The sequence below is a fragment of the Microcebus murinus genome, chromosome X (genome assembly GCF_040939455.1).
Source record: "Microcebus murinus isolate Inina chromosome X, M.murinus_Inina_mat1.0, whole genome shotgun sequence".
NCBI lineage: Eukaryota > Metazoa > Chordata > Mammalia > Primates > Cheirogaleidae > Microcebus > Microcebus murinus.
In genome coordinates this window covers 63,916,187-63,943,113 of record NC_134136.1, presented here as the reverse complement: position 1 = coordinate 63,943,113, position 26,927 = coordinate 63,916,187, and the positions used below count along the sequence as shown (strand labels likewise).

The 26,927-nt window shown below is 40.0% G+C and overlaps 1 protein-coding gene across 4 annotated transcripts in view; it reads left to right on the top strand.

Moving 5' to 3' along the window:
- ARHGEF6 (Rac/Cdc42 guanine nucleotide exchange factor 6) overlaps positions 1 to 26,927 on the top strand; it is a 116,880-nt gene that overhangs the window by 83,864 nt on the left and 6,089 nt on the right. For 2 of the 4 annotated variants that reach the window (XM_012756353.3, XM_012756357.2), the window contains 11 exons: positions 1,712 to 1,850; positions 4,699 to 4,758; positions 13,385 to 13,531; positions 15,913 to 15,999; positions 16,794 to 16,872; positions 17,880 to 18,025; positions 19,123 to 19,248; positions 21,157 to 21,177; positions 22,371 to 22,464; positions 24,097 to 24,186; positions 26,682 to 26,781. In XM_012756353.3, coding sequence (XP_012611807.1) covers positions 1,712 to 1,850; positions 4,699 to 4,758; positions 13,385 to 13,531; positions 15,913 to 15,999; positions 16,794 to 16,872; positions 17,880 to 18,025; positions 19,123 to 19,248; positions 21,157 to 21,177; positions 22,371 to 22,464; positions 24,097 to 24,186; positions 26,682 to 26,781 — 1,089 coding nt within the window. The remainder of the gene's footprint in view (positions 1 to 1,711; positions 1,851 to 4,698; positions 4,759 to 13,384; positions 13,532 to 15,912; positions 16,000 to 16,793; positions 16,873 to 17,879; positions 18,026 to 19,122; positions 19,249 to 21,156; positions 21,178 to 22,370; positions 22,465 to 24,096; positions 24,187 to 26,681; positions 26,782 to 26,927) is intronic. The other 2 variants (XM_075999396.1, XM_012756355.3) reach the window with 2 other exon arrangements.

Genomic DNA, 26,927 nt, shown 5'->3' with positions numbered 1-26,927 from the left:
TGTAAAATTCTTAGCATGAAATAGTAGCCTTAAAATCCCTAATATTTAATCTTCATACTTTTATTAGGAAGTAGGTTTTATCTGTCTTTTACAGATGACTCAGTTGAGGCTCAGACAATTCATCCAGGATCACCAAATCTGTTTTATGACTCCAAGTCTAAGGCACTTCTCTCTAGCTGCTTCTAGAACAAAACTGCAAAAACTGACAAAATGGTCAGCAGCGACTGTTAGATGTGACCACTCAGATATGATCTAGCTTTCATTAAAGCAGCCATTCCCAGCATTTTTTTCCTCTGACGTATGTGTGATACTGCATGACTCAAGGCTGCTGGTACATTAGCTGAAACTACCTCCTTTTCTCTGCTGCTTGCAAATGCGCAAGGAGGGACAGTGTCTATTATTAATAGGGATAACTTGCAATCCACTCCATTCCCAGCCCCCTACTATTTTGTTACTGATAACAAGTTTCTTTGAACATACTTCACAATCTATAGCAACGCAGCACAGTTGGGAACTACGGCATATGATGTGTTCTAGGGAGAATAAGTAGGTCACTCTACAGCAGGGGGTCCTCCTGGTGTGGAGAGGTGAAAAATGTTGGTGGGGCCAGTAGGAGTCGAAAAAGTTAAGACTTGATCTTGTAGGCACTCAGAAGTTCCTGAGTGGGAAAATAATGCAATTAACGTGGTGGACTGCAGGGCCCGGAAAAAGCCTGGAAGTCAGGAGACCACTGGGTCTATTGAAGTGAGCCAGGTGGGATGAGCTGGAGGCCTGAACTAAGACAGTGGCAGTGAGAATGGAAAGGAATAAACAGATCCAAAAAGACTCATGACTGACTGGATATGTGTGGCCAACCAAGGAGGTGATCAAGCAAAGTTTCAAAATTTGCTGTCAGTTAAGCAGTAGGTTTTCTTCTCTAATAATATTTAGCTCAAATGTATATTAAAATGATCTTGCAGCCCCAGGATTCAACACCCTTGTTGGTGGAAAGGAGGCAATCTAGAAGGGTGCTAAATGACAGAGAAAGCACCAGCTTAGAATTAGACATTTATAGGACATGGTTCATAAAATATTAATAATTTTTTTCACCAAGTTGCTGCCTTGTGGAAAGGTTTGGGTAACCTGCACTGGTTTTAGATCCTAGTCTGAGTGACTTTGTGGTTAGTCATTGCAAATATGCTGCTATCTGAATGTAGCACTGGATTCTAGAATATTACACGTGGGTGATAGGGAGCACTTGGTGAATTGCTACCCTTGGCACCTGACCAGCCAGTAACTAGAATGTTTGAAGTGATTAAGAAAATCTATTTTTTAAACCTTAGGTTGAGGTCATCTGGTAGGCTGTATACCCCATGCCCATGGATGCAGGATCCTTAATGGTGAGGGTTTTTTTGTTTGCTGCTGTATCCCCATCAGAGAGCAGAGCCTGCCCCTTAGTAGACACTCAATCAGTAACTGTTAAGTGAGTAAATGACACCAGAGTTTACCAGTGTCTGGCTCACCACTGGAGCCCTAGTGCTGGGCACAGTGCTGATTGCATAAGGGAAGGTGAATAAAGCCAATTGAATTGAGTTGAAATGGATTGAACAGCATTTGGACTAGTGAAACACATTTTTATTTGGTTTTGTACTATGTGAATTACAGCAAAATATGGATAATTCTTTACATGGGATATTCAGCAATAACAAAATTGTATTCATTCTTTTGCTAGTGATGATCTGGAAAAATTTATGGAAAATCAAGGTGCATCTAGCCCAGGTATCCTCATTTTAACCACAAGCCTCAGCAAACCATTCATGCGACTGGAAAAGTATGTTACTCTCTTGCAAGAGTTGGAACGGCATATGGAGGTAAGGGAAGGTGAGCTTTTTCAAGCTCGTGTACCAAGTACGTTCCTCTGCTCTGGAGGAAACAGTCAGTCTGCCTCCAAAGTAGACTAGCAGAGGAATCCAGAATATGCCTTGGTTTCAAAATTTACTTTATCTGATCTTCCCTGTTTTCAGGTTTCTAATTTTCTTCTTTATGAAGCAAAATAAGATCTCGTTCGTTATTACCAAATGTTCATGATCATTCTCCCTCCCCTCTCTTCTCTTCCAACCTTTGGTCCTGTTGCTTCCCTCAAATTTGTGCTTACTGGTTGACTTAGGTTTCCTTTTGCCCTCTTATCTGTAAATGGTGTTTCAGTCAAAATCAGACCGAGCAATCTTCTGTTGTTTGGTATATTAACCAACTTTATTGTGGGAGATAAACCAAACCAATATCAGAAAAACAAAGAACATGCTCATTATAGACAGGAATATTTATCTCTAGAGCACTGCAATCATTCAGCTTTCTGACTCTGGATTATAATGGAAGATTTTGGTACTCCTGAAAGATTAATAAATAGGATACAATATTAGTGGTATCTCTCCATGCATCTATGTCAAGGGCCCCTCACATTTTTGTTTATCCAATTACACTTTACTTGCAACAGTTGTGGCACAGCTGTAATGCTTTCTAAATATTAAGATTTTGCAATGAGGCCTGATAATTGAATATTTTCTCATCAAAGCCCAAATCCTCTTGTTATTAAAAACCAATAAGAAGGCCGCACGTGGTGGCTCACACCTGTAATCCTAGCACTCTGGGAGGCCGAGACGGGCAGATTGCTCGAGGTCAGGAGTTCGAAACCAGCCTGAGCAAGAGCGAGACTCCGTCTCTACTATAAATAGAATGAAATTAATTGGCCAACTAATATATATAGAAAAAATTAGTTGGGCATGGTGGCACATGCCTGTAGTCCCAGCTACTCGGGAGGCTGAGGCAGAAGAATTGCTTCACCCCAGGAGTTTGAGGTTGCTGTGAGCTAGGCTGATGCCATGGCACTCACTCTAGCCTGGGCAACAAAACGAGACTGTTTCAAAAAAAAAAAAAAAAAAACCCAATAAGCAGCACTAGCTCCTTGAGCTGTTCTTTCACGATAGTGCATGGGGGACTGAGTGTGGGTGGGAGAGGAGGGCCCGCTGGGGAAGGCTGCATTTACCCTAGTTGCTCTTCCTGTGTCTGGGGAAAGGTTTTGAGGTTTTAAAGGGTTTGATTATCTTTAAAGAAATAGGGTGCATTCTACAGGGCTTGTCAGCATTTGTAAGGATTGAAAGCATGTACTCTGAGCGAAACCACATTCTCATGGTATTTGACCTGCCTGAAAGCTGGAGGCAGTGGGGACCTGGTGAGTAAAGCCTGCCAGAATGAAATTTCAGTTAGGGCTCGGGAAGGTGTTGACCTCTGGATGCCTTTCCATAAGCTAAACCAGTTGGCTCAACCGTTTGAGGTTTACCCCTCCTTGCTTATCACAAAAATCCGGAAATTAGTGGCCTCAGTTTCTGTTAGTGCTCAGTGCTGAAATACAAATATGCACTTAGTTGGGGGAGAAAAAAAATCCCAGATGTTCCTATTGCCTGGAACACCTCTATCTTGGCCTTCCCTGTAGTGGAGCCTGTTTCTACTCCTGCCTCCATTTGCTGTTGGTCACATGTCTTTGGCTGCCTTTCACTTCCCACCATGAGATAATACATACCTTTAGTATTAGTCTAGTACCGGGTAAGACACTTTCTCCAGATTTCTGATCATGTGTCATGGCTTCTGGCTAACAGTAGAAAAGAACGTGAAATTCTCAGTTGTCAGCTGATTTTGGTAAGGATAAATTTTACTATAAAGGAGTACAAAGTTTCTTTTTTTTTCCCCATATAACCTGCCCCCCAAATCAACATTTCTTTTCATGAGCGATGCCATCCTTGGCTTGGATAAGACACCTAATTTGTTCATTTCTGTCTTTTATCACCTGAGCCTACTTGATCAGGAGATTCGGTCTTCCCATTACTCTAGCAGAGTTGCAAGGGTTAGGTGTACATTCATGCCCAACGTTAAGTACACTTATATACCCCATATGTCCCAATGTTAGGTACATATCTACCCCCCAAGAATACTTATCTTTCCTTCGTAAACAGTTATGGAGTTGTGGGTTCCTCAAAGCCATTTTTGACTCTGTCCACTTTTCAAGATTGCAAGTACCATGGAACTGCAGATGGTATGTAAAAGCCTTGCTTAAGAAGGAGCACATGGTATGAAACTTGGAATTTTTTCCTCTGCCATGTTGATACTACTGAGAGAAAATGGAGGCATTTTAGGAAATGAGATTAGATTGATTTTTCTCTAACTATCCCTCTGTTTCCATAATTCCCTACCTCCTATCATCTACCAACAACATGACCTAATGATGTCCCCCAAATAATTATTTAGTTACTATATTTATTATTAAATATTTATTATCCAAAGTATAATAACAAAAAGGGAAATGGGAACTCTTGTCTCAATAACCACACTTGCTATGTTATTAAATATATCATGTGTGATCACCTGTCTTAATTTCTTAATCACCTAATAATTGAGTGTGTTGCGATTCCAAATGCTCAACTGCTGTTCTATTTTTTAATTTTTAATTTAGCATACATAAAATTGACTTTTTTTCTAGTGCATGGTTCTATAAATTTTAACATAGGTATGGTTTCTTGTTACCACCACCACAATTGAACAGTTCCATCACTCACAAAAATTCTCTCTTGCTATCTCTTTGTAGCCACACCTTCCTTGCCCCCCAGTTCCTTGCAACTACTGATCTGTTCTCTTCTAATATTGTTTTCAAATGTATTCCTTTGATAGGATACTCATCCAGATCATCAAGATATTCTGAAAGCAATCATAGCATTCAAAACTCTCATGGTAGGTGATGCTTTAAAATTATAATTCTCCATTTTATATATTTTGTTCCTGAGAGAGTGATTTGTGTGTAACATTTCTTTCCTTATGCAAAGGTCTTTGGAATGGAAACAATAAGCTTTCATGACAGTATTGCAGTGATTGTTTCATTTAATTTTGTGCTCCAAAAATCATGCTTACCTATGAAAGGTTGCCAGGCCAAGGGTATAAAGCAATCACGTTTACAGTCTCGGCCACATTAAGCATTGGTGTGTAGGTGGGGGGTTTCCTTTCGTCTCTTTGTCTTTACCCCTGTTGCTCACCTTATGTCTGTGTAACTCATCATTCACTGATTGGCATCAATACTGGATTCAACTACTTATGCTAAAAGGTGTGAGTTTGTTCTTTGCACATGAGGAATAAATCCTTCATCAAATCTAAAAGGAAAAAAAAAAACCCAAATGACTAAAATACAATTGCTTTATCTCAGTTGCTATCAAAGGTATCCGTAATCTTGTATCTTCAGCGTGATGGTTAATGTGTCTTCTTGAACCCACTGATGTGAAACCACTTTGTGCCATTTTAGAAGGAAAGAAAACTTTATTTAGGGTGACTGATTAAGTTTAGCTTCATTTCAGTTATTTCTTTAGCATTCCAAATGATTTGAATGAATGTTTTGTTATTGATCCTTTTTGTAAGGTTGTGATGCAAAATTCACCATCACCTCATTTTCATTGCTGTTGAATGATCAGTAACTGATGTGTCCATGGTTAAACAGCAAGTTGAAGACCAGAGTAAGGTATTAGGTTAAAATTGCTGTTGTTGTAGGTGAAAAACAGTCCAAATATTGGCAGTTTTGCATGTCTCAAGCTAATAGAACAGTTGAAACCCATGGCATTATAATTTGTGCCTGTCTTATTTTTTCCTATGTAAATGGGAATATAAAATGCCTCTTTTTGAAATACCTGTATTCCTTTCTGATTATGTTGTAAAACTTGCTTTGATGGTTATAGTATATTTATTCCTATTGTAGGTGCTTCCAAAATATGTATACAGTGAATTTATTTCTTCAAGTCTCCACTTAGCTGAAAGGGCAGCAGAGATTTTTTTTTTTTTTTTTTAGAAAACAGATCCCAAAACACTATTACATTACATTCATTTGGAAACAGTAACATAACTAACCATGTGGTTATTTTTTGTACTAAATTTGGAATGCATGCTCTTAAAGTACTCTAAGATAACCTCACACTTTCTGAAGCACTGATTTAAAAAATGTATATATTACATATATATATCCAAATATATATATAGTATGTATATAGCATTTATATTTCACGTGGCGTTGGAAAAGTGTAAATTGTATCTTGGTTTGAATTTTTAGTATGTCACCATGAAATTCAGTTATATCTCTCTCTAATCCTTTTAGGAATAAAAATTTATTATTTTTTCACAGCCATCTACTATTAGTCCCTAAACAAAGTACAGCAGTGCCTGTCTTTCGTTATAAGATCAGTGTGATACACTGTGGCATAAAGAATTTAATTTTCTCTTTTTCTATTATTCCTGGAGTCTTGTTTTTGTTTTTTTTTTTTATTTTTTTATTTTTTTATTTCGGCATATTATGGGGGTACAGATTTTAAGGTTTCAAGAAATGCCCATTTCCCCCCTGCCCCCCAAAAGTCTGAGTCTCCATCATGACCATCCCCCAGATGGTGCACATCTCACTCATTATGTATGTATATACCCGCCCCCTCCCCCTCCCACCTGCCCAATACCCTATTACTGTAGTACCTATGTGTCCACTTAGGTGCTACTCAGTTAATACCAGTTTCCTGGAGAATATATCTGGTGCTTGTTTTTCCATTCTTGGGATACTTCACTTAGTAGTATGAGTTCCAGCTCTAACCAGGAAAATATAAGATGTGCTATATCACCATTGTTTCTTAGAGCTGAATAGTACTCCATGGTATACATATACCACATTTTATTAATCCATTCTTGGATTGATGGGCACTTGGGCTGTTTCCACAGCCTTGCAATTATGAATTGTGCTGCTATAAACATTCGAGTGCAGGTGTCTTTTTTGTAGAGTGTCATTGGATCATTTGGGTAGATGCCCAGCAATGGGATTGCTGGATCAAATGGTAGATTCACTTGTATCGCTTTAAGGTATCTCCATATTGCTTTCCACAGAGGTTGAACTAGTTTGCAGTCCCACCAGCAGTGTAGGAGTGTTCCTCTCTCTCCGCAACCACGCCAGCATTTATTGTTTGGAGATTTTTTGATAAAGGCCATTCTCACTGGGGTTAAGTGATATCTCATTGTGGTTTTGATTTGCATTTCCCTGATGATTAGAGATGATGAGCATTTCTTCATATGTTTGTTGGCCATTCTTCTGTCTTCTTTAGAAAAATTTCTGTTCAAGTCCTTTGCCCACTTTTTAATGGGGTTATTTGATTTTTTCTTCCTAATTTTCGTGAGTTCTAAGTATATTCTAGTTATCAGTCCCTTATCGGATGCATAGGATGCAAAAATTTTCTCCAATTCTGTAGGTTGTCTGTTTACTTTCATGACTATTTCTTTGGCTGTGCAGAAGCTTTGTAGTTTGATCATGTCCCATTTATTTATTTTTGTTGCTGCTGTGATTGCCTTTGGGGACTTCTTCATAAACTCTTTGCCCAGGTCAATGTCTAGGAGAGTGTTTCCAACTTTTTCCTCTAGAGTTCTAATAGTTTCATACCTTAGGTTTAAGTCTGTTATCCAGCGTGAGTTGGTTTTTGTGAGAGGTGAAAGGTGTGGGTCCTGTTTTAGCCTTCTACAGGTGGCTATCCAGTTTTCCCAGCACCATTTATTGAAGAGGGATTCTTTTCCCCAGCGTATGTTTTTGTCTGCTTTGTCAAAGATTAGATGACTATATGAGGATGGTTTTATATCAGGATTCTCACATCTGTTCCACTGGTCAATATTCCTATTTTTGTGCCAATACCATATTGTTTTAATTACTACAGCTTTGTAGTATAGTTTGATATCTGGCATATTAATGCCTCCCATTTTGTTTTTGTTGCCTAGAATTGCTCTTGATATTCGGGGTCTTCTTTGGTTCCATAGGAAGCGTAAAATTATTTTTTCTATATCTGTGAAGAATGCTGATGGGATTTTAATAGGTATTGCATTGAATCTGTAGATCAGTTTGGGTAGTATAGACATTTTGAAGATATTGAGTCTGCCGATCCACGAGCATGGTATGGATTTTCATCTGTTTACATCTTCTGCTATTTCCTTCCTCAGTGTTTCATAGTTCTCCCTGTAGAGGTCTTTTACGTCCTTGGTTAAGTATATTCCTAGGTACTTTAATTTCTTTGTTGCTATTGTGAAGGGAATTGAGTCTTTGATTTGGTTCTCAATTAGATTGTTGTTGGCGTATATGAATGCCTCTGATTTCTGTGTATTGATTTTGTATCCTGAGACTTTACTAAATTCATTGATCAGTTCCAGGAGTTTCTTGGTTGAATCCTTGGGGTTTTCTAGATACAATATCATATCATCAGCAAACAGTGAAAGTTTGATCTCTTCTGCCCCTATTTGGATACCTTTGATTCCATTTTCCTGTCTGATTGCTGTAGCCAAGACTTCCAGCACTATGTTGAACAGAAGTGGAGATAGTGGGCAGCCTTGTCTGGTTCCAGTTCTAAGTGGGAATGATTTCAATTTTTCCCCATTCAGTATGATGTTGGCTATGGGTCTGTCATATATGGCTTGTATCATTTTTAGGTATGTCCCTTTTATGCCTATTTTCTTAAGTGTCCGTATCATGAAAGGGTGTTGAATTTTGTCAAAAGCTTTTTCTGTATCTATTGAAAGAATCATGTGGTCTTTGTTTTTGCTTCTGTTTATGTGGTGAATTGCATTTATAGATTTACGTATGTTGAACCATCCCTGCATCCCTGGGATGAAGCCCACTTGGTCGTGGTGGATTATTTTTTTGATAAGTGTCTGGATTCGGTTAGCTAAGATTTTGTTGAAAATTTTTGCATCTATATTAATTAGGGATATTGGTCTGTAGTTTTCTTTTTTTGTTGCATCCTTTCCTGGTTTTGGTATCAGAGTAATATTCACTTCCTAAAAGGTGTCGGGGAGGTTTCTGTTCTTCTCGATGTTGTGGAATAGTTTCTGCAAGATAGGTACTAGTTCTTCTTTGTAAGTGTGGTAAAATTCGGGTGTGAAGCCATCTGGACCGGGACGTTTCTTTTTAGGAAGATTTTTAATTGCTGTTTCTATTTCAGCTGTTGAGATTGGTCTGTTCAGGGAATCTATTTCTTCCTGGTTGAGCCTAGGGAGGCTGTGTGTTTCTAGAAATTTGTCCATCTCCTCCACATTTTCCAGTTTGTGTGCATAAAGATTTTTGTAGTATTCATAAATTGTATCTTGTATCTCTTTGGGATCAGTTGTGATATCTCCTTTTTTGTTCCTGATGGAGCTTATTAGAGATTTCTCTTTTCTGCTTTTCGTTAGCTTAGCCAATGGTGTGTCAATTTTGTTTATTTTTTCAAAGAACCAACTTTTTGTTTTATCAATCTCCTGAATAGCTTCCCTGTTTTCAATTTCGTTTAGTTCTGATTTGATCTTGTTGATTTCACTTCTTCTGCTGGGTTTGGGGTTGTTCTGTTCTTCTTTTTCCAGCTCTTTGAGTCGTTTCATTAGATTGTCTATTTGTGATCTTCTTGTCTTTTGGTTATAGGCATTTATGGAGATAAACTTTCCTCTCAGAACTGCTTTAGCTGTGTCCCAGAGGAGTTGATAACTTGTCTCTCCATTGTCATTTTCTTCATAGAACTTTTTTATTTCCGTCTTGATTTCTTCATTTACAAAGTAGTCATTTAGTAGGAGGTTGTTTAATTTCCACGTTTTTGTGTAGAAATGTGAGTTTCTGTTAGGGTTGATTTCTAGTTTTATTCCACTGTGATCTGAGAAGGTACGTGGTATGATTTCTATTTTTTTAAATTTCTTGAGATTTTCTTTGTGTCCTAGGATATGGTCAATCTTAGAGAATGTCCTGTGAGCTGATGAGAAGAACGTATATTCAGTGGATTTTGGGTAGAATGTTCTGTAGATGTCTGTCAGACCCAATTGTTCTCGAGTTTTGTTTAAGTCCATTATTTCTTTATTAATTTTCTGTTTGGAGGATCTGTCTCGTGCCGTCAGTGGGGTGTTGAAATCTCCGGCGATTATGGAGTTGCTATTAGTCCATTTGCTTAGCTCCAGTAAGGTTTGCTTTATGAATCTGGGTGAACCTAAGTTGGGTGCATATATATTTAAAATTGTTATCTCTTCTTGTTGGACTGTGCCTTTCACCATTATATAATGACCCTCTTTGTCTTTTACAATTTTTGTTGGTTTAAAAACTAAATCGTCTGAAATTAGAACTGCCACACCAGCCTTCTTTTGGCTTCTATTTGCTTGGAATATTGATCTCCACCCTTTTATTTTTAGTCTATATGCATCCTTGCAGGTTAGATGTGTTTCCTGAAGACAGCATATACTTGGCCTGTATTTTCTTATCCATTCAGCCAGCCTATGTCTCTTGAGTGGAGAGTTTAAGCCAGTCACATTTATTGAGAGAACTGATAGGTAAGGTAGATTACTGTTCGTTCTGTTGGGTTGGATGTTGTTGCTATGATTTCTGTCTTGAGCCATTGTAATATCTGGCCTTTAATATCTTTAGGTTTTGGTTTTTTTTATATTCGTGGGTTATTATTGTGATGTTCTGTGCGTAACGCTGTTTTAAGTACTTCTTGTAGGGCTGGTCTTGTCTTGGTGAATTCTCTGAGCCTTTGCTTGTCTGAGAATGTTTTAATTTCTCCTTCATATACGAAGCTTAGTTTTTCAGGGAATAATATTCTAGTCTGGGCATTGTTTTGTTTCAAAAGAGTGAGAATGGGGCCCCAGTCTTTCCTTGCTTGTAAAGTCCCATTAGAGAAGTCTGATGTTATTCGAATTGGCTTTCCCTTGTATGTTACTTGCTTCTTTTGTCTTACAGCTCTTAGAAGGGCCTCTTTAGTTGATACTTTGGTCAGTCTGATGACTGCATGTCGTGACGTCTTCCTGTTTGCGTTGAATCTCCCAGGGGTCCTCTGACCTTCTTGAACTTGTATATCAAGATTTTGAGCAAGGCCTGGGAAATTTTCCTCTATTATATCTTCAAACAGCTTGTCCAACCCTTGAGTGTTGTCTTCTTCCCCTTCTGGTAAGCCTATGACCCTCACATTAGGTTTCTTCACATAATCCCACAGCTCTTGTAGGCTTTGCTCTTTTCTCTTGTTTCTCTGCTCTATTTCTGTGACTGATTTATTTAATTGGAGGGTGTTATCTTCAAGCTCTGAGATTCTTTCTTCTGTTTGATCTACCCTGTTGTTGAGACTTTCCACTGTATTTTGTAGTTCCTTGAATTGATTCTTCATTTCCAGGAGTTCAGTTACACTTTTCTTCATTGTGTCTATTTCTTTTCCCATATCATGGAGACTTTTTGTGGTTTCTTTGTGTTGGTTATTGAGTTGTTGTTGCAGCTGGGTGAGTGTTCTTATGATCCACATACAAAATTCTTCTTCTGTCATATTGGTTGCCTGATTTTGGTTGGTGTCCGTTTCTAGGGGGCTGGTGCTCCTCTTTGGGGGTGTGTTTTCCGTTTGGATCTTCATATTTCTTGAGTTCTTTCGCTGATTTCTTCCCATGTCGATCAGTTGTTGTTTCTTTCCTTAGGTTATTGTTTGGGTATTCACACACCTTGTTTAGTTTGTGAGGCATTAGGTGGTGTCTGTGGGTGAAATTGGACCACTCCCTGTATATTGAGTCAGTGGGTGCCGTGGAAAGGCTGTGCAAGATGCCGTCCCTGTCAGTAGGTGGCGTTTGCTTGGAGGAACAGGCTATACTGTTGATTTTGTGTCCTGTTATCAGCTCTTGTTCTGGGCGGAGCTGGGTTGGGTAAGCCTGCCCTCAGGCTGTTAGCAGGGGTCAAAGTTCTGTTCTGTGCTTCCAGGGAAAGCTGTCAGGGCGGGGCTGGAATGGTCCCGCTCAGCCAGAAAGTCTGTGTGTGGGGGTGGGGCTGTCTGAGACCTGCAGTCTGGAGCAGGCCTTGCTTCTTTCCACCCTCCCCAAGTCCGCAGCTACTCCTGGGCTTCTGCCAGCAGGCCAGACCACAAGCCACCAGGCCTCCCCGGACCGTGATGCCGGCGGGGAGGTTTCCTGCACAGGAATGCCACCTGGGTTGGGCACACGGCCTCCTCCTGGGAGGAGGGTTGCCCTCTAGGGCGCCGATCTGCCCCTAGAGGCACACACACCTCAGTAGGCTGTTCACGTATAACTCTTCTGTGCCCCGGGCAATGCTAGCCCTCGGTGCAGGGGATCTGGTCTGCAGGTCCGACCTCTGGGTCCCAGAGTTCAAACTTTTTCCCCACCAGGGAGAGGATTTCCGGTCCTAATTCACCCACAGGGAGCCCAAGCTGTGTCTGTGTCTCCCAGCCTCTGTGTCAGCATTGTTCTCCTGGGAACACGGTGCCAGCAGCACCTGGGAGGGCGGGCGGGTAGGGAGCTCGCAGTCTGAGTTCCCCTGGGTCAGGTGTAAGGTCCCAAATGGGAAGGTCCTGTTCCCTGGAGGTGCCTCCGGCTGGTGGCTGTATTGTCTCTCTGGGCAGCCGCAGGTAGGGTCGGTGGAGGGGGGGAGGAGGCAATATGGCGCCTGCCGCGTGGCTCGGGTCTGTGCACACGGAGGTGCCCGGAGGAAGTTGAGAACCTGGTGCCATGTCTGCTACAGGCTCACCGCTGGCAGGCGGCGGCGGTCTCTGGGCTGGTGTCCGCAGGTCTTTCCACCCGCTGGGGAGCCCACCAGCAGTCCCGAATGCAGGGGAGGGGAAACAGCAAATCCACCTACCCTTGCCGCTGGTCTCTGGGCTACTCCGGTGGTCTCAGCCTCCAGTTCTCCTCCGCAGCCTCCTCCTGTGGAGTCTCCCGGGGTCTCAGGTACCCCTCCTTCTGGCCCTTGTCCGCTGTATGCTCGTCTTCTTGCTTCTCTCCTCTAATTTCTGCTAAAATCTGTCTTTTTTGCAGAGACACTCTGTCTGGCTGTGTTATTCGTGCGCCATCTTGCTCCGCCCCCTGGAGTCTTGTTTTTGATTTTTGTTATTTTTAGGATGTTACCTTGTTGGAAATTAAGCATATGTTAGAAAAATACAATTGCTTTGTAACGAAAGCCCTCTTTATGCAAAGATAGACAAGGTGGAGAAGGGCTCGAACAGGGAAACTATCCAGCACTTCTGAAGCTACTGGGTGCTTTTCTGGCTCTGGCTGATGTGATTTGGCTACTTGCCTTCCCATACCCTTTACAGGGAGGGAGAAATAAACCCCTTCTGCATTTTGTTTTGTTGCCCTGGCAAAATAAAAAGTAGCCATTTCTCATAAAACTTTTGGGGGTCAAGGCTAGACGTTTAGGGTAGTGGATCTTTCTGTCTGTCAGGAATAGATCTGGTTGTGGGATTCATGGTGAGAAATAGAGACTCAGTGGGAATCCAAGAGTCAGAAGCCACATCTTACTTTGATTTTGTCTTAGGTCTGTTTCATAAAAATTCCTATTCCATTATGTTCTGATTTGGTTCTATAGGGGCAGTGCCAAGATCTGAGAAAGAGAAAACAGCTGGAGTTGCAGATACTTTCTGAACCTATTCAGGCATGGGAAGGGGAGGATATTAAAACCTTGGGAAATGTGATTTTTATGTCACAAGTAATGTTGCAGTATGGAGCATGTGAGGTAAGCTGTTTCAAATCTCAACATAATTTCTTCCGTCTTTCATATGTTTCTTCCTTATCAAAGTCAAATGCTAGAACATTCAAATCATAAACTGGGTATCTATTCTTTGCCCAACACTCTGCGAGGTACTGTGGGAGATAGGAAGAAAGAACAAGAAATGATCCCTACTTTCAAAGAACTCATTAAAAACAGATTAAAACACATATTGCAACTAGAAAACAAACCAAATAGTCAGTGTCTGATTTTATGATCTCAACAGTGGAGTCCATAGAAATTCAGAGAAGGGAAAGATCAAGAAGACCTTATAAACTAGGACTTGAGGATGGGAAGCATGAAAAGAAAAGGGGGGCATTCCATAAGTTAGAGGTCATTCTTTGCTCAGGAGAGAATAGAAATGTGCAGGAAAGTAAGGAAACCAGGGAGTGAAAAAAGCATGTTGGGTATAGTGATAGAAAAGGTTGATTGAGTCAAGTAGAGTCAGGCTATGCAAGACCTCAGAAGTCAGGCAGGAGTAGTTCAGATTGATGCTACAGGCATCAATCTGAAACAATGAAAGAGTCTGGAGTAGTAGAAGTGGGTGTTTGACACTATCTGACAACCATGCATGGCAGATAAACTGGAGGGGATGGGACTAGAAACAGGCCAGCAAGGATGGAAAGTGAGATGCACCCCCTGACCAGTGTGGTGCAGAGGGAATGGAGCAGAAGGGGCAAAATTGAGATACCTTTAGAAGGGTAAGTCAACAGAAGTCATGGCCCATGGGCTAAAGGAGATGATACATGTAACTTCAGACCTGTTAACTTTCAAGTGACTGTAGATATCCAAGTAGAGATTTCCTGTGGGCAGCTGTTAAAGTACTATGGAAATGTGGGTGAGAGGTCACAGTTAAAGGCAGAGATTTAGATGTCCCTGACAGATGTGCCTTCCTAGGAAGTAAATATTCAGAGAGAAGCACAGAGGGCTGAAGATGGATTATTTCTCTTAGGAAGGGGCCAGGGTAAGGGAGAAAGGTTGATTATGTCACCTGGTATGATTTATGGGGTGTTAGAATTGTCTTCCCTCTCCCAAAACATCTTCCTATGCTCCCTGACATATCTCTGGCAGAGATTCATGACTTTGGGTTAATAAGCAATCTCATTTAAAATGCAGATACCCCAGGGAAGGTTAATGCAGCGAGTCTAACTATTAGTCATTCATTCCTTTGGGATAAACCTCTTGGGTGAAGGGAGGAAGAATCAGTGCTAGAAAATAAAAAGACAAAGAGGATGGTAGAGAACTGGGGAGTGTGGTGTGATGGAAATTCCAGGAGGAGCATTTGAAAGTGGTCAGCATGCTGAGTGCCACAGAAGGTTCAGAGGGCAAGGGATGTGAGGAACAAGAGGAAGCCATTGGATTTTGCTAGAAGGCAGTTATTGATGACTTTGAGAGAGCAGTTGGGGTGCAGTTAGGGAGGGATCAATGGCAAGAAAATGAAGACAGCAAGTATTTTGGCAATAAAATGTCAAGAAATGGGATATTATGTATAAGGAACCACACGGGACAAGCAAAAACCTCTTAAGACAGGAGATGTGTATTTAAAGCTTAAAAGCAGAAGAGGAAAAGCTAGTAAAGGAGGAGAGACTGCTGGAAGAAGGAGGAGAGGAGATGTGTGTAGAAGGAAACCAAGCAAGAGGAAGCTGTGAGAAATTCAGAGCACTTGTTAGAATAGTTAGCTTCGAAGGGTTGCTCTTCTCAAATGGGAGGAAGGAGACGGAGACAGGTATAAGGATAACTGTAGCTGAGGTGGTTGGGCCTGCAAGCCACATGTAATTTTTGCATGTCTAAGGTGCTGTCTAAGGGACAGATAGCAACCTTCATATGAAAAGGCTTCTTTTCTTTTGTGCCATTAAAAAATGTACTTTTCAATTTTATTTGAGTCCAATAATTATCTTATTCTTAATAATTAAAAATAGTGTTATGAATAAGACTTTAACATACTTGTTAGAGCATAATAAATTTCCTATCACCTTAAAATGCTTTAATTTTGCCATTTTTTCAAAGTAAAATATATTTTTATTTTGTGAACCTAGAGACTTATTTTGTGCCCTGGTCTAGCACATTTCACTGGCTATGTAAACTGTGTGACTTCTCAGGCTTCCATACTTGGGAGACGAGCATGGCTATTTGTATTTAATTGTTATATATAGGAAGGAGAGAGATAAACTGTGAATGTCTATGTCCAAGTAGAATTCAACTAGTTTTCTGTTATTAAGTTGAATATCAGTTTTTAAAAATCACTGTTAATGTCTCAGTTGATTATATAACATCTATTTTATAAAGCAGTGATTCTAGAAATTCTTAACAAACAAATTCTCCATTTAATATTGTTCATTCCCTCTCAGGAAAAAGAGGAGCGGTACCTTATGTTATTTTCAAATATCTTGATAATGTTATCTGCAAGTCCTCGGATGAGTGGCTTTATCTATCAGGTTAGTAAATTTCATATAAAACAAATAACAGGACCCACAATGAAAACAGGTTTCCATCCAGATGCAATATCTCCACTATGGTATTAAAAGCTCAAACAAGAAGAGGCACAATGTTCTGACCCTTTATTATAATTAAACAGCTTATGAGAGCAGATGTTCCTTAGAACAAAGACCTTTGTATTAGTATGAGTTTATCTTGAGTATCCACTGCTCTGATTATGAGCTGGGTTTTGGATGTATAAATGGAAATCTCAGTCTACAAGATAAATTAGCAGTAGCATTTTACAGGCTCATATTATTATTGCTGGGAAAATATGAAGCTTGGATCTCCTCCTATGATTGTCTTATTACAGTCACATCACATGGTTCAGGTTTCTAAGATGTAAGTTATTAAATTCCTCGGAAATTAAACTTCCCTCAGTCTGCTCCGAAGATTTAGAGTATCATAAGTTACTATTGTTGTTATATCTTGACCTGCCCATTACTTATTTTCATAAAATTTGAGCCTTTACTTTATTTACTGATTCTCATGAAAATGTGTTAGAAAAGTATACTGTTTTATAAATCCCGATCTTATGGTTTAGGGTGTTTTAGCCTAATACAAACCCATATTTTCCCCTTGATTTCTTGTCTGATTAAAATTTAGAGCCAGGGACACATTATCTATTGACAGACTGAAGAAATATGTCTAGCCATAATTCAGCAATGATTGCTGAGAGGGTCAGGAAATCTAAGTGAAATAAGTAGAGACACGTATAACCATAGAATTAATGGGAATGTTCTTTTTCTGATAGGGAAAAATACCAATAGGAGGAATGGTGGTGACTAAATTAGATGAAATTGAAGGGAATGAGTGCACATTTGAAATCACAGGTAGGTAATTTTCACTTTTTATGTAGCTACTTCAAATCCTTTTTGGAATGAAGTGGAGTTTAAATAAATAAATGCTATTATTTTCTGTTATATAGTTCATGAGTAAGTTTTACATGGCCATGGCAAAGTCTATTCCATTTCCTGGGATAATTAGGGTACAGTGATAGAACAGAGAAATCTCCTAGCCATTAAAAAGCCTCGGCTTTGCCATTAGTTTCAATCTTCTGTTGCATAAGAGCTGCTTTCGAGAGCTGAGGAACAACTAAATGGACTGATGTAAATGTCATTTTCTCTCCGTCTGTCCCCTGGTGGCAGAGGAGCCAAAGATGTAGACTTTTATCAGCAATCTCATCGTCAGCCTGTGAATTAGCAAGATTTGGTTGTGTTTCTAAAAAGTGCTGAAAAGCCATGAAACTTTCCTCACAAATTGAGCAAAATGGCAGGCCTCAGTAATGCCCTCTGACATTGCGGCCTGTTAGCCCTTTTGCCAGGCCTGTGTGATTTACATGTAATGGCTGTACTGTTTGAGCTGACAGGACGCAATGGGTGAGACTGAGATCATGGCCCCAGGCCTTACCTGCTTCTTTCCTAATAAAAAGCCTAAGGTTTGATGTTTGCCCCAAGACTGTAGCCAGTCTTAGTTGGATCTTGTTCCTAATATCAAAGTTCAATATTCTCAATTTAGACTATGAACTAGTAGATGGGCTATGTGCTTAAATTTTCAGTTTACAAGTTTATGTATAGTGAAGTTTTACACTATTTCTAAGATTCTGTAAACAGTTGATATCAAGGATGGTTTCCTAAATCAGACCTGAATATTCCTTTACTTTACCATCACAGATTATCTGTTCCTGAATAATGTTGTTTCAACAGGGTTATCCCATAGGTGTGAAAACCCCCCAAGATTAGACCCCAAGTCCTAGTTATGTGAAGTATATTTAATGAATGAAACAAGCTCAAGGTTTCCCTGGCTTTTTGTCTTCAAATGCTCATAATGGGTGATGTAGGTAACACAACAGAAAGAATTGTGGTCCATTGCAACAACAGCCAGGACTTCCAGGAATGGTTGGAACAGCTGAACAAACTGATCAGAGGACCTGCTTCCAGCAGTTCATTATCCAAAACATCATCATCATCATGTAGTACTCATTCTGTAAGTAGTGCATTTGTTCTGTCCAGGGATTATTGAGTCTTTTGTCAAATCCTGCCTGTTGAAGACTTACAAGAAGTAGTGAGCATGCCCTTAGTTTTTGGGTAGTCTACATTTGTAGATTTTAAAGTACAGTTAAGCCTCACTAATTCTGATTTCTCTTTGTGAGGTCCATCCAGATTAATAAAAAGTTTTACTTAGAGGTGTAGTAAAACTTAGAGGTGTACTTAGTAGTTTTGTTTGACAGTATTCAGATACTCCAACTACCTGCTAGCAAAGTAGTTCTAACCAAAAGTCCTGCTAAGATGTTTTAGTGATAAATAAGATCTGTTTTAATGAGCAACCATTATTCTCATACTAACAATGTGCTAAGTCGAAACGAATAATTTGCCTCCCTAAGTACTTAAACATCTCCATGCCATATCATTCATGCTCTCACATTTGCTCAGTAAACTTCTTTAAAGGGAAACCTTTAGCATTGTCTTCTTCTGAGTTATTACCAATTTAGAATTCATGGAATTTTAATTGAAGAGATTTTACTGTACTTGCTGAGTGAGATGGAAGATATTCTGTGTCGTTTGTTAACACTCAACCCTGTGATGCCAAAATTCCAGTTTTGAGCACTGTGTGTTGTGGTAGGAAGAACATGGGCTTTGGCATCAGATTTGGGTGCAAATCTTGGCTTTGCCAATTACTAGTTAGTTCCTTCACTTTGCTGAGTCTCTGTGTTAGGTTGTTCTGATAAAATAACCTAGTTAAATATCTAATAGAGTGCCAAACACATCACTGAACTCAAATGGTGACTGTTACTTCACTTTCCTCTCTTACAGAGGACAAAATAAATCAGACTTTAATGAAATTCCAGAAGAGAAAGAGAGGACAGGATCATGGGATGTTGAGTCAATTTTGTGCTATTCCTTAGAGACCCCATAATCTTGACCAGAAAGTGCCAGTTCTCAAACTGGAGACTTGTTTTTCCATCTTTCCCTTTCTATGGCTGACTTTGCTGATCCAATGAAGCTATTGTTGTTCTCTCACTGTGTGGCACAAGGTCGGGTTCAGATGTCAGATTGCCAACATCTCATCAGACATTTTCCCAGTCTTTTAGCTCTACTGGACAGCCCCGAGGACCCTTGGAGCCTCCTCAAATTATAAAACCGTGGAGTTTAAGTTGTCTACGACCTGCACCTCCACTTAGACCATCAGCAGCACTAGGTTATAAAGAGGTAATTTTGCTACATATGGTATAAAATGCTTCTGACAAGTTAATTTTGTAGCTTATTGCAAGTAGTTCTGTGGGAATGTGCTAGAATTTGTGATAGGTGATATATGTCAGTCAATCTGGAGTTGCTAGACTCAGAGTAGTTTTTTTGTTTCTTAATTTTCCATTTCCCTATTGTCCATCACAAATATTTATTGACTATACAAAGGGTCTATGTGCACTGTATGAGTTTCCCCAGTCTGTTCCTGAAGCACCTCTGGTTTGCCTTGATGATTATTAGGATAATTCTTTAAATTAGTAAATGATGTACACACATCTCAAACAAGAGCCACTTTACTATAGTTGAATTTCCAACCAAGCAGACCCAATTCTGCATTTCGGATTGTTGTGATCTTTTAAGCCATATCAGTAAGGTGTTATGGGGCCAAGCTATGAGTTTGAACTATGAAAGTGATATTTGCTGCAGTTGGAAAGGGAAAAGAATTTAATGAAAGGAATGTCTTCTAAAAAGAGGCTTCTCAGAGACAACCTTAAAGGCCATTTGATATTTGGTAGTGTGGGGATTTCAAGGTGTTTTTTTTTTTTTTTTTCCTCTTCCTCTCGAAGTTGAAGCTAAGAAATGTCAGTCACTAGCTTCTGTAACTGTGTGGAGCATTACTTTTCCATCCAAACAGTGGCTTTATCTCTAACCTGTTTCAATCATTTCAGATTTCACACAAGATGCTCATTTATCAGTTCTTTAAATAGGCCTTGTTGAGTGAGGATGAAGTTTGTGATGGTTATGAGATGAGTCTTAGAATTGTGGTGCAAAGGCAGCATATATTTCTACATCAAATATGTGTTTTGATGAGTGATGCAGACTTAGATCAATTTTGAGTGTGTTTTGATTTAAACCACTGTGCTTCTGTTTCAAATAATTGTTGCCACCAGCTCTTAGTGCAGTTAAAATATAGAACAATATTTGGACACTGGAGAATTTTTTGATACTTTCACCACATGATAGGAGAAATAACTTTTTTTTTTTGAGACAGAGTCTCGCTTTGTTGCCCAGGCTAGAGTAAGTGCCGTGGTGTCAGCCTAGCTCACAGCAACCTCAAACTCCTGGGCTCAAGCAATATTCCTGCCTTAGCCTCCCGAGTAGCTGGGACTACAGACATGCGCCACCATGCCCGGCTAATTTTTTGTATATATATTAGTTAGCCAATTAATTTCTTTCTATTTATAGTAGAGATGGGGTCTCGCTCTTGCTGGTTTTGAACTCCTGACCTTGAGCAATCCGCCCACCTTGGCCTCCCAGAGTGCTAGGATTACAGGCGTGAGCCACCGTGGCTGGCTGAGAAATAACTTTTGAGCTGAATGTTTATGATGTAACTCTATTTAGAATTTGGCCAGGAAACAGACCCACAGATTTGCTTTGGAAATTGACCTGCAATTCTTGCAATCATCCAATTTTCTTCTTTGACTACCTAAACCAGGAGTGCTACTTCATAGTTACCTAGGTCCCCTTTTTAATGATGGATATTTTGTAATTTTCAGTTACTAAATTCAAATTAGGGTGAACTCTGAAGGGTAAAGTTGACTTAATCATTCACGTAACTAATCTATTAAAACTAAGGCATGATCACTTTGTTTCTGCTGGGGGAAGAGAGTTATTAATATATTCTTATTATATAGTATTTATTTCAGTTATTTTCAGCATTTGTTATTCTGCACAGAACTGTATTCCTTGGGCTTTTGCATGATGATATTGCATCTAAAACTAATGTGGGAAATGTGATGATATTCTCACTGTGTAATTTATGATAACACTAACATTTCAAATGTTGTTTTAGAATTATTGATAAATGGATTTGGTCATTATAACCATCGACCTCTCACGCTCATCTTCTCTTTCTTTACATATTCATTTTAGAGGATGTCTTATATCTTAAAGGTAAGGGTAGAACAATATCTTTGGCTTACAGTTACATCATAATGCTGTGCCTGTAACCTTTGATGAATGAAGCTTTCCTTTATGCTTGTTTTGTCCCTTGTTATAATTGGTGGCTAAAATATGAAGATGCAATTCTGACATGTAAGTATTTTCTTCAAAAAGCAGGCTCGTGTGAAAAACATATGAAAATATCATCTTACAATGCTGTAAAATGCCCATTTTCCTGTTTTTAAATTCTGCTTTTTCCTATTATTTATGTCACATGAATTTTTCGTATCTGTCTGTTTTAAAGTCTAAGTGGATCACTGTGGCTAAGTGAAATAAATTAAGTTGTTTGTTTTATATATTTTTAGGATACTAATTATTATCCATGTTTCATGTATATACATTGAATGGAAGATTGGGATAAGACAATCAAGATGGTTTTTTCCTAAGTCTAAGATCCTAATTTATTTACCTGGATATTGATCATGAGCACTTTCCCCGGTCTACTAGTTATTCATAAGGCAAAAGCAAATTCAGTAATTTCCATCTATTTTATCTACTAATTAAAAATATAGCCTTGTATGATGTATGGTTAAGCTTGGCTGTGGGTATGTTGCTCCTAACCCAAAATTATTTATCAGGAAATCCTTAATTTGACTTCTTTCTGACTGTAGGAAAATTACTTAGTTTCTGTGTTAATTTTCCCGTCTGACAAATGGAACTTATATTCTTCTCTGAGGAACCGTTGCTAAGGAGAAATTATTTAAATAGTTTTAAAGCTCTTTGAAAAGTGATAAATACTATATTAGTAGTTACAATTGATATTTAATTCCCCTAAAACTGTATCAATGGAGAACATAAACCAAGTTAGAAATGCTGTTATTTTTCTAGGGTTGACATCTATTACTTTCTCTGCAGATGGTACCCTAAAGGCATTTGGCCTCCTGGAGAAGCTGCCACATCTTCAATAGGCACACTCCATTCTTACTCTCCTATGGAAATCAAGAGGATAATGTCATCGCCTCTGTTTTATTTGACCCTTTTGAGTTTAGTAGAGCCTTTTTTGATGTATATAGCATTAAATTTTGATATACTCCTAACTGAGATTGTCAAAATAAGAGAGAGTCATTCTATTTAATTTCATTTGCTCTTTTAAATTTGTTTCAAGGGAAGAATTTTAATTTACTAAGAAACCTCTTTCCTTACAGGAGTCTAGTAAAAGTCCCAAAACGATGAAGAAGTTTCTTCATAAAAGAAAGACTGAGAGAAAACCATCAGAGGAGGAATATGTGATTAGGAAAAGTACGTGTTTTCTATTTTCTGAAAGTTGTTTATAGATGAACTAACATGAGAATGTTTTTTTACCTGAGAATTTTTTTAAAAGCAGATGATTAGAGCAATTTTTTCTTGGCATCATCGGTTACTTTAAAAAAAATGTATGGAAAAGTTTGGTCACCTCTAAGACTTTTTTTTTTTTTTTTTTTTTTTGAGACAGAGTCTCACTGTGTTGCCTGGGCTAGAGTACCATGGCATCAGCCTAGCTCACAGCAACCTCACACTCCTGGGCTCAAGCAATCCTTCTGTCTCAGCCTCCCGAGTAGCTGGGACTACAGGCATGCACCACCATGCCTAGCTAATTTTTTCTGTATATTTTTTAGCTGGCCAATTAATTTGTTTCTATTTTTAGTAGAGACAGGGTCTCACTCAGTCTGGTTTCAAACTCCTGACCTTGAGTAATCCACCCGCCTTGGCCTCCCAGAGTGCTAGGATTACAGGCATGAGCCACCACGCCCGGCCCTCTAAGACTTTTAAATAAGCTGCTTCCTGTTGCATGCACTTCATGTCATCTTAGGTAGACATCATCTGCACCATTTTTGTGTTGAACATTTCACTCCAACTGGTTTAGAACCTCTAAAGGGACCCATTTGCTATGGGTACATTTTTTTCCCCTCCTACTTTCTGATTCCTGAAATATTTTCCTGTATAGAGACAGACTAAATAGACATGAAGGCTGAAATAAATCCTTCTGGAAGTCTGATGTTCAGTGATGTTCTCAATTAGACAAGGAATCAGACTGCTGACATCTAGAAACATGGCTTGATTTAGAGGCAGACTACAAGTTTGGTTAGCCAATCGATATGGACATATTTGACTATAAGGCTGTGAACAAGGTTCTTTGGGATACATGTGAAGGAGTAAGTGATGTGTCACAAAGAGGTGCCAGAACTGTGTGTTTCACTTGAAAATATAGTTAAGGCCAGAGGCAGTGGCTTATACCTGTAATCCCAGCACTCTGGGAGGCCAAAGCAGGAGGATTGGTTGACCCTAGGAGTTCAAGACCAACCTGGGCAACATAGTGAGACTTCATCTCTACAAAATATTTTTTAAAAGATAAAAGAAAATATAGCTTAAATAAATCTTCGCTCGACTACAGCTTTGGCATGCCCCATCCCCCATCCCCCACCTAGGTGCGCAGCACATCGGCATGTTAACAGGGTGCTGACATCCAGTCATTTCAAAAGTGAGTTGGGAGGAGAAGGGAGGAGGAACAATCAGTAACTCTGCTGACTGGATGGAAAAATGGGTGGGGTTTACAGGGGAAAGCTCCCTAGAGAATGTGGGCCTTGAAATGTAAAGGAGAAGAAGGCTGTTGTGTATGAGAGCTGAAGCCCAGTGCCGTGATTTTGGCCTCCAAGAGACCACTGACAGAACCCCCCATGTTACAGCTCTGGGCTTCAAAAGGAGGTCCCCTCTCTGTGCTGCACTTGCTGGGGCTGACCCCAGAGCTCTGTGTGGATGTGTCATGAGGGTTGGGCAGCTCTTTCTCCTGCCTTTCAGAAAGCCAGTCCCTGGCAGTAGAATAGTGCACTGCATCATTTTGAGGGTTTAAGAGGCATATACCTATGAAAAGTCATTATTAATTAAATTTGGTAGGTACAGCTGCTCTTGAAGAGGATGCTCAGATTCTTAAAGTGATCGAAGCCTACTGCACCAGTGCCAATTTTCAACAAGGCCATGGCTCAGGTAGGTGCCCCCAAACTACTTTCTCTAATGAGTGATGTTTCTTCTTTACTGCTCACTGCCTCTTAGAAAAAGCGAACAGTGGCCCAGATGGGCTGCAGAGTTTGGAAAGCAGGTGACTTGGTGCAGAGGAACGGTGTAGGACTGCATCTTTCAGATAAGGTGCTTTTAGCTACCAAGCGGTTTGTTTACCCACTGTTGTTTTCACCCAGAAAGAGAGATGCAAGAGTAAAAATGTTGGAGGTGATAGAAATGAAAAAAAGTTTTTAAAGTCATTCTCCTTTGAAGCACACAGATACCTTCACCAACACTAGTTAGGAATTAAAAAGCCCAGAGAGTTCCTGTGTCTGTGAACAGATGCTAATCTCTTCTTATAGTTAGATTTGGAAAGGAAGTCAAAATACTATCTTTGATCAGCTGCATATTTAAGCGAACAATGCTTCACCAAACTCAAGTTTCAAAGTTGCTCTGAAAATCTGGAAATGTAGCTGCTTAGCAGGCCTTGTTCAAAATGTATAAAATTTATCAGGGAGCTATTAGATGAGGGTATTTCCCCAAACAACTTTCAGGTTACAAACTGAAATAGACATAAAGTTTTCTGATTCATCCTTGTGCTTTTTAAAAGCCAGGTCACATCAGTTATGTCTTTTGTCTTCTATTAATTGTAAACATTCAGGATACCTTTTGTGAAGCTTTTACATCTGCATAAGAAATGAATACTCCATAGTGCTCCATTTTGACCAGTCACTTGAGTGTGGGAGGGGATTTGTTAGGTTATTTTGATATATTCTTTCAAGGTAACACTTCTCTAAGGCAGACATGAGGAAAATGTTCCATGTGAAAGTTGAAACATTTGACCGTGAAGAGGGGACTGTCACACTTTCTGCTTCACAGACAAAACCTGGCTGTGGCTTTGGGCATGCCCTGCCCCATTACAAGTTTTGAGGAGCCAGGAGAGGAAAGTGAGACTGGTTTTTATCATGAAAACTTGGAAAGAGAGGGGGACAAGTAGACACCACAGGAAGCATCCCTCATACAAAATCCTATCTTGCCTCCTTCCCCACCACCTCTTTCACATCTACAGTTGATGGATCTGCTCAGAGGTGCAGGAAGGTGTTCTAGCTTAAAGAGGCACATCTTCACCCCTCCTCCCTAGCCTGCCTTTGTCATGTGGAAAGTGTCTAGCACCGTGCTTGGCACAGAGCAGGTGTTAGCATCACATTGACCTGCTACCCTCTCTCCCTCTCCAGCTAGAAGTCCTGTTTCCCTAGACTGACTGCTCTTGGCTCATGCTGTATTCACTCCGTGGATCAGTCACTCACTTAGCTGTCCACTTACAGCCAGGTCTCTCTATCCTGGGGGATTGGTTCCCAAATCTGAGGATGTGCAAGTCCCTGATATAAAATGGCAAAGTATTTGCATATAACCTACGCACATCCTCTTGTATACTTTAAATCCTCTCTAGGTTACTTATAACACCTAATATGATATAAATGCTATGTAAATAGTTGTTAGACTGTGTTGGTTTTTTAAATTCGTATTATTTTTTTCTGAATATTTTCCATCCACGATTGACTGAATCTGTAGGTGTGGAGCCTGCAGGTATGGAGGGCCAACTGTGTTAAGCATCTACAAAGTGCTAAGCCCTGCGGAAGGGAGAGAAACATCTGACTTCAGGATGGTGGGGTGATTAAGTGAAGGCATGAGTGTACACATCGCTAAAGGAACTTGGCCTAGAAGCGAGGAGGCCAGTGGCTCAGGGAGAGCAAAGATGAAGCACTTGAGCTCTGAGAGGAAAGATTCAGAGCGAGGGGGATGTTGGAGGTGCAGGAGAGCTGTTTAGTTGAGGCCTCAAGTCTGTTTTGTTATCTCTTCTGCCCCAGAGCCTGGAGACATTCTGAGCAGAGAGCAGTGAGCACACCTGTGTCTTTGCCGACTCCACTCTACCCTTGATCAAAGTGGTCTTAAGTGACCCTACCTTATCCTATAGGACTGTAAAGAGAACAATTGAGCATGAATGATGCTTCTGAGGCCCTTTAAACATCTATTTCAGTACAGTGCTACTCTCCACCTGACTTTTACTACAATTACAGAGCACCATAGCATAGGATGTGGTGTGTATTTCCTGGAGAGTTGCAGGGAAGGGCGATCACTGGTCAGCTCTTTGCTCTGGGGGAGGCAAAACAGGAATGAATGGAGGTCTTGGTTGAGAACAGGTATTACAGGAGTACTTTCATGTTATTTCTCTGAGTATGAAATGCTCGCCCATACCAGTATACACACACAAGAAAATTGAATCAATATATTTGGCCATTTAAAATTTCTCATGTCAGAAAGATTTAGTCAGCAAATGTTGGGTGACTGCCCTCTGGATGCAATATAGCCATATGCTATGAACAAAGACCCTTCTATGACAATAGTGGAAGGGAGCTAACACCTATAAATGCTCTTCACTAGTAACTTTGCCCTCTCCTCACTCTTGCAACCCTTGTCTGTAGCTACTCGCAAAGATTCTGTCCCACAAGTCTTACTTCTCGATGAAGAGAAACTCATCATTGAAGAAACCAGAAGCAATGGCCAAACCATCATGGAAGAAAAGTGAGTAGAGCAGGCTAAACCTTGCCTGGTTTGTCTAGGGGCTGGCAAGAAGGTCTGGCTAGGCAGCCCCTCCACATCCGGGAATGTGACCCTCTTTGCTGAGTACATGCAGTTCGTAGCTTATTTCCCAACAAAGGAAGGGGGGA